Source organism: Gobius niger (assembly GCF_951799975.1).
Source record: "Gobius niger genome assembly, chromosome: 12".
In the NCBI taxonomy this organism is placed as follows: domain Eukaryota; kingdom Metazoa; phylum Chordata; class Actinopteri; order Gobiiformes; family Gobiidae; genus Gobius; species Gobius niger.
In genome coordinates this window covers 2,505,983-2,519,267 of record NC_136863.1, presented here as the reverse complement: position 1 = coordinate 2,519,267, position 13,285 = coordinate 2,505,983, and the positions used below count along the sequence as shown (strand labels likewise).

General features: G+C 40.2%; 1 protein-coding gene across 1 annotated transcript in view; it reads right to left on the bottom strand.

The window, feature by feature from the left end:
• The window catches only part of gbf1 (golgi brefeldin A resistant guanine nucleotide exchange factor 1), a 115,337-nt gene extending 102,942 nt beyond the window's left edge, over positions 1-12,395 (bottom strand). The window contains exons 1-3 of the mRNA XM_079568423.1: positions 12,109-12,395; positions 8,066-8,162; positions 6,809-6,875 (exon numbers count right to left, since the gene is read on the bottom strand). Coding sequence (XP_079424549.1) covers positions 6,809-6,875; positions 8,066-8,161 — 163 coding nt within the window. The 5' untranslated portion in view covers position 8,162; positions 12,109-12,395. The remainder of the gene's footprint in view (positions 1-6,808; positions 6,876-8,065; positions 8,163-12,108) is intronic.
• Between the last annotated feature and the right edge of the window lie 890 nt (positions 12,396-13,285).

Sequence of the window (13,285 nt, the reverse complement as noted above, 5' to 3'; positions counted from 1 at the left end):
ATGCCAGTCGGGTGAAGATCCCGCCCTTATGCCCTTTTTAGGAACATGCTTCGTCAGAGCTGGGGAGGAGGAGTCTGTAAATCCGCTATGACTTCCCCCTCGACCGTGGTCATTATGGTAAACGGGGAGGAGTGAGGAGGAGACGTCCATTAATGTACAGTCTATGGTCTGAACGCAGAAAGTTGAGGTGGGCCACGTATGTGCAGACACGTGCTGTTGATTTAAAAATAAATTACAACAATGATGACACTTCTGCCAGTGCCTCTTGTGGTGTAATCTGTTTGTCGATAACTATCACTATACTACACTGCTGGTCAGATCCCTGTAGTATCTGACCTCCTTGGCCATTATATAGGTCTGTGTAACACCTCATTTGAAAACTAAGACCCACAAAACTGATCTTTTTCCTCACGTTGTTGCTGTGGTGTGTCACCTTTATGTTTTGTTTGGTCACATTTTTGTTGAATTTTTGTCACATTTTTGTTGAATTTTTGTCACATTTTTGTTGAATTTTTGTCACATTTTTGTTGAATTTTTGTCACATTTTTGTTGAATTTCTGTCATATTTTTATTGAGTTTTTGTTGAATTTTTGTTGAATTTTTGTCACTTTTTTGTTGAATTTTTGTCACTTTTTTGTTGAATTTTTGTCACATTTTTGTTGAATTTTTGTCACTTTTTTGTTGAATTTTTGTCACTTTTTTGTTGAATTTTTGTCACATTTTTGTTGAATTTTTGTCACATTTTTGTTGAATTTTTGTCACTTTTTTGTTGAATTTTTGTCACATTTTTGTTGAATTTTTGTCACTTTTTTGTTGAATTTTTGTCACTTTTTTGTTGAATTTTTGTCACTTTTTTGTTGAATTTTTGTCACATTTTTGTTGAATTTTTGTCACTTTTTTGTTGAATTTTTGTCACATTTTTGTTGAATTTTTGTCACATTTTTGTTGAATTTTTGTCACTTTTTTGTTGAATTTTTGTCACTTTTTTGTTGAATTTTTGTCACTTTTTTGTTGAATTTTTGTCACTTTTTTGTTGAATTTTTGTCACTTTTTTGTTTGATTTTTGTCACTTTTTTGTTTAATTTTTGTCACTTTTTTGTTTAATTTTTGTCACTTTTTTGTTGAATTTTTGTCACTTTTTTGTTGAATTTTTGTCACTTTTTTGTTGAATTTTTGTCACTTTTTTGTTGAATTTTTGTCACTTTTTTGCTGCGTTTACATCCTTGTGTTTTCTCATTTTTTGTGGCTGTTTTGGTGCTTTTGTCCCAAGAAGCTTTTTGATTAGGGTTAAGCCAAACTACACTACTGGTCAGATCCCTGTAGTATCAGTACTTTGACTTGTGTAATGAGAGTACTTTGCCGCTGCTGGACTGGCTGTTGTGCTGGTTCCGTCTGGTCTCGCTGTGATCAAACTGGAGAGAGATTCCTGAACGCTGAGGTCATGGCTCTGCATCTGTTCACCGCGGTCAGCTCCACCGAGGTTTGGTGAAGGTAGAGTCATGTGTCAACAATGAGTGGAGCGAGATGTGATGTTTCAGGTCCGAGGTTCAAATCCCGGAGGTTTGTCTTTGGGCAAGACACTTCACCCACTGTGCCCGTGTGAATGTGGAGCAGGTTCACGGGAACTATGCAGTCGTGGTGGTTTATGAACAGAGTCAGAGTTATTAGGTTTTGTTATAACTGAGGAAGTCTTTTAACCTCTTACCACCCGCCTGAACCAAATGCATTCTGTCCTCTTTGGCCATTATATAAGTCTGTGTAACACCTCATTTGAAAGCTAAGACCCACAAAACTGATCTTTTTCCTCGCGTTGTTGCTTTGTTGTGTCCCCTTTTTTATGTTAATTTTTTTTTTTTGGTCACATTTTTGTTGAATTTTTGTCATTTTTTTGTTGATTTTTTGTCACATTTTTGTTGATTTTTTTGTTGAATTTTTGTTGAATTTTTGTTGAATTTTTGTTGAATTTTTGTTGAATTTTTGTTGAATTTTTGTTGAATTTTTGTTGAATTTTTGTTGAATTTTTGTTGAATTTTTGTTGAATTTTTGTCACTTTTTGGTTGATTTTTTGTCACTTTTTTGTTGAATTTTTGTCACTTTTTGGTTGAATTTTTGTCACTTTTTGGTTGATTTTTTGTCACTTTTTTGTTGAATTTTTGTCACTTTTTGTTGAATTTTTGTCACTTTTTTGTTGAATTTTTGTCACTTTTTGGTTGAATTTTTGTCACTTTTTTGTTGAATTTTTGTCACTTTTTTGTTGATTTTTTGTCACTTTTTTGTTGATTTTCTGTCACTTTTTTGTTGATTTTTTGTCACTTTTTTGTTGATTTTTAGTCACATTTTTGTTGAATTTTTGTCACTTTTTGGTTGATTTTTTGTCATTTTTTGGTTGAATTTTTGTCACTTTTTTGTTGATTTTTTTGTCACTTTTTTGTTGAATTTTTGTCACTTTTTTGTTGAATTTTTGTCACTTTTTGGTTGATTTTTTGTCATGTTTTTTGTTGAATTTGTGTCACATTTTTGTTGAATTTTTGTAATTTTTTTTGTAGAATTTTTGTCACTTTTTTGTTGATTTTTTGTCACATTTTTGTCACTTTTTGGTTGATTTTTTGTCACTTTTTGGTTGATTTTTTGTTACTTTTTTGTTGAATTTTATTCACTTTTTTGTTGAATTTTTGTCACATTTTGTTGAATTTTTGTCACATTTTTCTTTCTTTTTTTTGTCACTTTTTTATTGAATTTTTGTCACTTTTTTCTAGCGTTTACATCCTTGTGTTTTCTCATTTTTTTGTGGCTGTTTTGGTGCTTTTTCCCAAGAAGCTTTTTGATTAGGGTAAAGCCAAACTGGAGAAAATGGGATCCGTTCAGGTGGGAGTTAAGAGGTTAACCGTCATTGTACAACCTCAAAACTAAATTGTGTTCAGGTGTTAGTGGAACCAGATATATTCAGTTTCAGCCTCCCTGAGACTCTGAAGGACGGGTCAAATGCTCTACGAGACGATAAAGAGTCTATAAAACGAATAAAAGTGTAACGATTGCAGTGAGGGTGAACAGGAGGGTTGAGAATGGCTTCATCAGTCCCAGGCTGGCGGTGGATTCTTGTTGTTGTTGTAGTCGTGAGTTACTGAGAGCTTTCACTGAGGCACAGCTGTTCCCTTCAGCGCCCACACACATACTGCTGCTCCATACACTTCCATACACTTCCACACGCGCCGAGAGCAGATTCTTAAATACATTAACCTCTTAACTCCCACCTCAACGGATCCCATTTTCTCCAGTTTGGCTTTACCCTAATCAAAAAGATTCTAGGGAAAAAAGCACCAAAAAAGTGACAAAAATTCAACAAAAATGTGACAAAAATTCAACAAAAATTCAACAAAAAAGTGACAAAAATGCAACAAAAAAGTGACAAAAATGCAACAAAAATGTGACAAAAATTCAACAAAAAAGTGACAAAAATGCAACAAAAAAGTGACAAAAATGCAACAAAAAAGTGACAAAAATTCAACAAAAAAGTGACAAAAATGCAACAAAAATGTGACAAAAATGCAACAAAAATGTGACAAAAATTCAACAAAAATTCAACAAAAATTCAACAAAAAAAGTGACAAAAATGCAACAAAAATTTGACAAAAATTCAACAAAAATGTGACAAAAATTCAACAAAAATGTCACAAAAAAAAAAAAAAAAAACATACAAAAGGTGACACAGCAACAACAACGCGAGGAAAAAGGTCTGTTTTGTGGGTCTTAGCTTTCAAATGAGGTGTTACACAGCCAAAAGACGACAGAATGCATTTGGTTTAGGCGGGTGGTAAGAGGCTAAACTTGTGAGTTTTTGGACAGTTTCTGCTTGTCAGAATAGCCCCAGAGCTGCTGTTTGGATGAAAACTGCCTCACACCCTCATAGATGTTTTGCTTGTTGCTCCAAAGGTTCTCAATAGGGCTGAGTTCAGGGGAGGAGGGGGTCCACATCATGAGTTCCTCTTCTTTTATACCGATAGCAGCCAGTGATGCAGAGGCATTCTTACAGCAGGACATGGTGCGTTGTCATGCATGAAGATGAGGGATCCGGCCAGCTCTCTCCCCATGATTCCAGGCAAAAACATGACTCCGCCCCCTCCTTACTGACGTCACAGCCTTATTGGGACATGAGAGATAAGGGCTACACATTCAGGTGGTTTATAATTTCTAACTAAATAGTCTCTCTGGACGCGAGTGAAGCAACTTCCCCGTGAATTCTCCGGAGGCTGCTGTTCTTCCTCTCTCGCCCGTTAGGGTTTAGCGATGTCTTGCACAAATCAATAAATAGTTTAAGGAAACATCAAGTACAGTGAGAGGTAGGTTGTATTCAAGGAAACATCCGTGTTTGTTTGTTTGTTTGGTTTCTATCTCAGCGATTAGAATCAGGAAACAACACCAGAGAAATGAAACTAAAACGTATTTATACTAAAGACAAGCGCGTTCAAAATCTATATCTGCCGTCATGAAACCAGACCTTTCCTCCAGTGAAAGTTCTGCTCCTGACGCCTCCTGATGTTTTTAACCTGATGCTGTGACTCTCTGCCTGCCGTGTAATCAGAGATATTTATTTATCTGGACGAGACGCTGCTACAAACTAATAATAACGAGAAGAAAAGCCTCCTGAGGATCTTAATTACAAATAAACAAACCCTTTCTGTTTTTAGTTTCTGAGAATCAAACACACAGAGCCGTCTCCGCTTCTCGGCGCAGCCCGTTTTCTCGTAGCATCGACACTAAATTCATCTTAAACCTCGTCAGAAAGCAGGTCTATCCCGGGATCAGGCTCTGGACTGAACCCGGACTGAGCCGGGACTTTACCGAGGGCTAATTCATGAATAAAACATGTTCACACAGCGGCGTTCTTCCATCCTAAAGCGCCGGGTTTGTTTGGTTTTCGCACAGATTGAGTCGAGACAGAAGCGCCTGTCCATCTCCTCAGAGTCCCAGAGGAGCAGAGAGGGGGGGGGGGGAGAGGGGGGAGAGAGGGGGGAGAGCGGGGGGAGAGAGGGGGGGAGAGAGGGGGCTGCTGCTGCCCAGGAACAGGCTCCAGAGCTGGGGGAGAGACCCCAGTGAAAAATCATATTGTTTAAAACTCCGTGTGGACAGTGAGTTCCTTTAGACCAGGGGTAGGCAACATCGAACGCACAGAACCTTTGGCCCTCAAGATGATTTTGAGGAATATCATTATACAAATCAGAAGTACTTTTTAGAGTTTAATCTTAACCTCTTCCCACCCGCCTGAACCAAATGCATTCTGTCCTCTTTGGCCGTTATATAGGCCTGTGTAACACCTCATTTGAAAGCTAAGACCCACAAAACTGATCTTTTTCCTCACGTTGTTGCTGTGTTGTGTCACCTTTAGTATGTTTTTTTTTCCTTTCGTTTTGTTGAATTTTTGTTGAATTTTTGTTGAATTTTTGTTGAATTTTTGTTGAATTTTTGTTGAATTTTTGGTTGAGATTTTTGGTTGAGATTTTTTGTCACATTTTTGTTGAATTTTTGTTGATTTTTTGTCACATTTTTGTCACATTTGTGTCACATTTGTGTCACATTTGTGTCACTTTTTGTTGAATTTTTGTCACATTTTGGTTGAGTTTTTTGTCACTTTTTGTCAAATTTTTGTTGAACTTTTGTCACATTTTGTCACTTTTTGTTGATTTTTTGTCACATTTGTGTCACATTTAATAATATTAATAATTATTATTAATATTAGTACTATTATTGTTACTTATATTTTTATTTTTTATAATTATTATAATTGCTACCATTTATTTGCTGTCTATGCACTGGGTGTAAAAAACAAAACAAAAAACATGTGTGTTAATTCTGACACGCTAATTGTGTAAATTGTAAAAATGAAACTTATGGCACAATAAAGTAATAAAAAAAAACATTTGTGTCACATTTGTGTCACTTTTTGTTGAATTTTTGTCACATTTTTGTCACATTTTTGTTGAATTTTTGTCACATTTTTGTCACATTTTTGTTGAATTTTTGTTGAATTTTTGTCACATTTTTGGTTAAGTTTTGTGTCACGTTTGTCGCATTTACATCCTTGTTTTCTTCTCATTTTTTGTGGCTGTTTTGGTGCTTTTTTCCTAAGAAGCTTTTTGATTGGGGTAAAGCCAAACTGGAGAAAATGGGATCCGTTCAGGTGGGAGTTAAGAGGTTAAATGAGGCGTTACACCTATAGGCTGTCAGCTCCAGTTGAGAAGCTTTTAGATTCAGGTAAAGCTGAACTGGAGAAGATGTGCTTGTTTAAGGCAGGGGGTTAAGTACTGTAAAAATGTGAGAAACTCTGTCAATGACTTCAAACTTTCCAAACAGGAAACACCAAATAAGGTCATAAATGATGCACAGCACTGGCTATGGTAGAAAATGGTGCTTTACTTTTGGCTAAAACTGTCGGGTTTGGCCCTTGGTCCTTTGACAATAAAGAAAATCGGCTTCACCAAGAAAACCTGCAAACTACCCCTGCTTTAGACGACACCGAGCACAAATATTTAGAGATTTAAGAAGTTTCTTTACATCAACCTTGAACAAAACCAACAGCACAAGTTGTAAAGAGACGCCAAACCCAAGGCATGAGGCGAATTACACAAAAACAATCAAAGTCCTGTCACCTCACTTCATTCGACTCTTCAAAGATCTGCTTCCACTCTAATGGCTAAACGAAGGCATCAAAGCAGTAAAACAGAATCCACCATAAAACAAAGCCAGCATCAGCAGGAATCACAGCAGCAGCAGCAGTGATGACGAGGTGATCCGAGTGTTTAAATGGACGCACCTTTGATGTTGTTGAGGACGTCTTTGAGCTGAGCGAAGCTGTTGAGGAGCGGGTCCTGCTCTTCGTCCTGACGGAGACACAAACGGGTCAGTACTTTAGAAGAACAAGAGCCAGATTTAACAACAGACCCCAGCGGCAGCCGAGCTTTAGTGAATCTAACGCCCTTAACATGAACGAAGCCTCATCAGAGCATCTACATTCTCAACGTGTGCATGTTTCCTACAGGAGAACACCGTGAAACTTGTGGTTTTCTGGTCAGAGACACCAGAGGGAGATGAAAGACCCCCCCCATTCATCCCATTAACACCTGTATTACCCCCAGAGGGACTACGGAGAGGAGGTTACTTAGTTCTGCTTTAAAACTCTGAACTCTTTCCAATGTAAAAAAGTCCCTTTCGGTTCTGGAGATATCGGTCTTTTCATTGCCCGATATATCGGGCCCTAGAGCAGATGTGTGCACTCACGCTTCTGTCTGTTCAAGGGGAAACTGTAGCTACACGGTCCACCTGGAGAGGTCAGCCCTCTCCTCGCTGACCACAACCGCGCATCAAACGAGTCCAGAGCGCGCACAGAACCACAGGCACCTGCCCGGTCAATTTAGCCATAGGATTTAGCCTCACAGTAAATGTAGCTATCCGTTAGCTTTACAGGTTAGCTTGTAGATGCTCTCATGTTTCACGCGGCTGTTGTTACGTATGAAATCTACAGGCATCACAAAACTTGGATTAGTTTTGTGCTCGGTCTCGGTCACAGTTGTGCTGCTGTGTCGGCGTAACTTTGTTGTGCTGATGCATTAGCCGCTCCGCTAGCTACGAAGTAAAAGCAGTAAAAGTTCACTTATCGTAATATAAAGCGGTCTAACTTTCACCTCAGCGTCAGCGCGATGTCTGATGCGGTTCATCGCCCTCAGTGGTGCGTCTGTCAGCGGGGTTAGCGAGTAGACGAGCCTACAGTCAGCCGGTGGATGCGGGCGGCTGTTTTTTTTATTGCAGATCTACACGATTCACATTAATTTCAACTTCCGAGGTCAAACTGAATGAGGTCAGTGTATGATATATACTTGTTTATTAACATTGGGTTTAGGCAGCTACGATAGATTCTTCAAACCTTGCGTTACACCACAATTCAGCGGTAACCGCGGCTTCTAAAATTGTTCCGGTTAACCCACCGTGTCCTTGGTGAAACCGGTTAATCCCTAATTCAATGATAAAAGTGAGAAACCCTTCCTTCCTGTGATGCGTCTGCGTGAGGTCTTACCAGAGGAGTGTGAGTGTTCCACCGCGAGTTCCTTTTGATGGCTCCCACCACCAGCCCCACCTCGCCCTGGACGATGTAGACGCTCCGCTCGATCATTCTGCAACACAGGCAAAGCAAGGAATCTCTATGAAAATCCAGAGGGCAGTTTGAATACGACCCTAATCTCATAATTCACACAGATTTAGGAAACAAAATAAAAGGCAAATAGAGATTAGGTCCAGGCGGTTTGGGATTCACAGAGGAGGATCTCCATGTCATGACTCCACAATGCCTCTGCGGAGGAGGACACAGCGTTTGGATAAAAGGCTGGAGAGTGTGGGATTAACCTGGAGTCCCTGGACCGTCCCTGGACCGTCCGCCTCCGATCCAGGTTTGACCAAAGGATCAGGCGGCAGCGACTTAAGATCTCACAGAGAACGGAGCGGGCGTAATGTTTTCAGAGAAGATTCAAGAGGAGAACTTGGCGCTTCTGCATAATTCAACATGATTCCAGAAGACGTTTGTGTGGAGGAATAACACGCTTTACGATGTGGTGGAGTCCATCATGGCTGAAGAACAAGACTGTGGATCTGTCAGAGAGAAGACCCCATGGTTTATTTATCCCGGTTTCAGAGCGCGGTGTTTATTGGTTTGTTTTGGTTGGGACGGTGCATGTTAACCTCTTAACTCCCGCCTGAACCGAGAGGATCTTTTTCCTCACGTGATCACATTTTTTCTCCATCTTTTTTTTGTTGGGGATTCAACTCATTTTTGTAACTTTTTTGTCATTTTATGGTCACATTTTTGTCATTTTTTCGTCATTCCTTTGACATTTTTTTGTAATTTTTTGTCAAATTTTTATCACATTTTTGTAATTTTTTTGTCAAATTTTTGTCAATTTTTTGTCAAATTTCTTTGTCAAATTTTAATCACATTTTTCGTCAATTTTTGTCAATTTTTTGTAATTTTTTTGACAAATTTTTGTAAATTTTTTTGTCACATTTTTATCACATTTTTGTATTTTTTTAATTTATTTTTTTGTCAAATTTTAATCATATTTTTGTCATTTTTTCGTCATTGTTTGTCAATTTCTTGTGACATTTTTGCCACAATTTCATGAATTTTTAGTCACTTTTTGTCACATTTTTGTCATTTTTTTTGTCATTTTTTGGTTATTTTTTTGACAATTTTTTGTAATTTTTTTGTCACATTTTTGTCATTTTTTTTTCAAATTTTTTTCACATTTTTGTATTTTTTTTATTTATTTTTTTGGTCAAATTTTAATCACATTTTTGCCACTTTTTCATCAATTTTTCGTCACTTTTTTGTCAATGTTTTCTCACTTTTTTGTCACATTTCCATCATTGTTTTCGTCTCAGTTTTGTTGCCATTTTCACAGCTTTTTTCCAGAAGCTTTTGGACTGGGGTAAAGCCAAACTGGAGAGAATGTGCTCGGTTCAGGTGGGAGTTAAGAGATTAATGAACAAGCCACACCGGATTGTAGCCGGACCGTGGCCTCTGTGTTATATATTTGTACGTTTAAAGTTGCATGTCTTCACCGAGGAACAATCCTAGTTTGTGAACCTGTTTACAAACAATGGCAATAAAAACTATTCTGATTCTTAGGCTAATTTCCATCCGTCGTCCCCCATGTGCGCTCTCAATGACAACATTGTGTTTGATGCACAAAACCAAAAAACACTGCTTTTCCTGAACCGTTGCCTTAATGCAGTGGTTCCCAAAGTGGGGGTCAGGAACCCCTGGGGAGTCACTGGTCACTGAAGTGGGGGTTGCAAATTGACTTTGAGACAATACTTTTTTACCTTTCAGACATCACTTCTGATGTATTTTGGATAGAGAACTGAGACAGTCCCTCGTAAACTGGGACAGCTGGTCTGCACTCTGGTTGGCCCTCATCCGATCTGTGCCAACCATCTCAGACCACCAGAGCTGTTCATGAAGACCAATGTATGAGGTCAGTCGTACGCAGCAAAAACTACGATTGATTCTGTTGATTCTGTTGATTGAGATCTGCTGTGAGGAACGGTCTGGCCATGATCGTGGTCTTCCTGAACAGATTCCCTGAGGTTCAAGCTGGTAATTGTTGGAGCAAGAGCCAAAACAACTCTACTGGAGACAAACCGTTTTTGAAAGGAATTGCCAAAAGGGCTCCATATATCTTCTCTGATACATTCTTTGTGAATGCAATGCTAGGGCACATCTTCAGTGACTGCTCTCACAGTCCTCTCCTCCTCCACTTCTGCTCTAATCTGGACCAGGTGCCGTCTTTCTTTCCCCTGGGCTTTGGAATATTGCAATAATCAGCAGCTGAACACCTCCAAGACAAAGGAGATGGTCCTGGACTTTAGAAGGTGTCGCCCATCTCCTCAGCCTGTGACCATCAATGGCGAGGAGATCGAGGTGGTGACCTCCTATAAATATCTTGGGCTGCAGGTGGATGAGAAGCTGGACTGGTCAGTGAACACAGAAAATGCAGTGCAGACTCTACTTCCTGAGGAGGCTTGCGTCTTTCAGATCTGTAAGAAAGTGCTCCAACTGTTAGTAGGCAGTGGTGTCCAGTGCTCTTTTCTATGGTGTTGTATGTTGGGGGGAAACATCAGACAGAGGGACACTCAGAAACTGGACAAACTAAGCAGAAAGGCCTGGAGAAGCTGCTCTCTGTGATGGACGACAGAGACCACCCCCTGCATGAGCTGGTGATGAGGCAGAGGAGCTCCTTCAGTGAGAGGCTGCTCTCTGTGATGGACGACAGAGACCACCCCCTGCATGAGCTGGTGATGAGGCAGAGGAGCTCCTTCAGTGAGAGGCTGCTCTCTGTGATGGACGACAGAGACCACCCCCTGCATGAGCTGGTGATGAAGCAGAGGAGCTCCTTCACTGCTCTCGCTCTCCTGCTCAAAGGACAGGCTCAGGAGATCCTTCTTGCCCAGAGCGATCAGGCTGTATAACAAATCCTTGGGTGGGAGGGGCTAAATGGGAGTGAAATGTTTTTTTATAGAACCTCTATATTTTTATACTTATAAATTATTATCATATTTATTCTCTGCACTGTTCTAGTTATTTTAAATCTGATGTTTGTATGTGTGACTTGATTGTGCAGCTGATGAACTGAATTTCCTTCGGGATTAATAAAGTATATCGTATCGTATCGTAATCATAGTGACATATTAAGCTATTTGTTTCAACATTCTTAAACCAGGACAAAAATGAGCCCAACGTGGAAATAAATGAGGAAAGTCAGAACTAAAACTGGACTTTTGCACATTTTTAAGTTCTTGTTTGTGTCTTGGCCACACAAAGACCTCAGGGATTCTGTGGAGATGCTGTTGCTTCTGGGGAACAATCATTGCACCATAACAATAACCTGCCACTATATCATGCAACAATAAATGAATCAATGTGAGGATGGTCGTGACAAGCCTGTATCATGCTTCAGCTTGATTTAGGATCAATATTAGAAGGACAGAAAGATCTGGACAATGAGAAAACAAGAGCCAAAACTGAAGTCAAATGACCTGGTGCAATCTCTGACCCTGGTCACACTGGAGAAAGAGAAAGCTAATCAGATCAAACCGAGGCATTCCAGTCCCCACAGCTCTGTCACCAGGAAACACAACTGTGACAGACACTTTGGATGACACATTTAAGCACAAATGCAGAAAACAAACACACAATCACAACTTCTGATTCAAAAGGCAAGAGAGAAATGCTAACGAGATGTCACACGCTTTCTCCTTTAAACTACCACAGATTTGCAAGCAGATAACACAATAAGTCCTAAACATGAGGAGGGTGTTGTTAAAAAGTCTGACAAAGAGTAGACAAGCTTTGAACAAGGAGATCATGAGCGTGTTTCCACAATGACCAAAACTGATGGATGCTGAGAATGAAAATGCTAACGATGTGTCAAAGCACTCGCGTTTAAAACACTCAGAAACGGGCTTGTTTTTAACTATTTAAGTTATATCTGGTGGGGAATGTGTTTATGTTTGCTGTCAAAGGGCAGACATGACGTGGAAAAGTGGAAAAGTCATGAAAATCACCTGTTTTTCAGCTGATGGTTCGAAGATGGAGCCCAGCTGATGCTAACGTTAGCCTAGCCTAGCCTGGCGCTAGCAGGAGGCTAGCCGGGCCGACGGTGACCGGGAATAAGATGAAGTTTCTGCCTTTTTCGGTGAAGTGTCGGGGCCACGGGGGAGCTGGGGCATCAGACGGGGAGACAGAGGGGTGCTGGCGGGCTGCGGGGCTTTTAGCGGGCGGAAAACGGCGGCATTCTGCGGGGAAACGGGCTGGAAACGCGGCTAGCTGCTGTCACTATGCTCCAGGTGAATCACGGGTTGCCAGATACGACAGTTCCAAGTTTAAAGAAGCGAGAAACTCCTGTTTTGTAAAGAATAACTCAAAATAACGTGATCTACCCCACAGCTTTCGAGTCCAGGTAGGTTAGTCCTACTTTATATTTGTTTAAAGCATCAAGATGAGTCTATTTTTCACAGAGCAACATCATTTTTTTGTAAAGTTGTCCACTTCATCGCCTATATATTGTCTGTGGAGGACGAAAAACGACTGGACTGGAAACAAAAGTACAAATACAATATATATGACATTCTCATATTGACATTTTTTCATTTATTTTATTAATAAACATACACATTTTGGCGTAAAAATTGGGTTGGAAGCAAGGCCGGATTTATTTTCGTCTACGGATTTCCCATCAACCAGTGCTCCTCCTGTGACCAAAACAGTGAAGATGGCGGCCGCGACACAACGATCTTTCACCAAAGAAAAAAAAAAGAGTGGTGCGCACTGAATGGGTGCTGCTGCCGGATGCTCTCTCATCGAATGCAATTTCTCCATCTGTGAGATCAATAAAGTACCATCTTATCTTATCTCTTATGAAGGGGCCTACAGGGGCTAAGCCCAGGGGCCCAGCAGGTTGAAGGGCCCCTGGGCTTACGGAGAAAAACGCATGCTCTGGGCGGGCTGTAAACTAGTTAAACGAGTGAGTGAGTGAGTGAGTGAGTGAGTGAGTGAGTGAGTGAGTGAGTGAGTGAGTGAGTGAGTGAGTGAGTCAGTGAGTCAGTGAGTCAGTGAGTGAGTGAGTGAGTGAGTGAGTGGTTGGTGGTGGTCGGAGGGGCCGATGGCGCAGACCGGTTGCCTCGCTTCCGTCAGTCTACCCCAGGGCAGCTGTGGCTACAATAGTAACTTACCACCACCAAG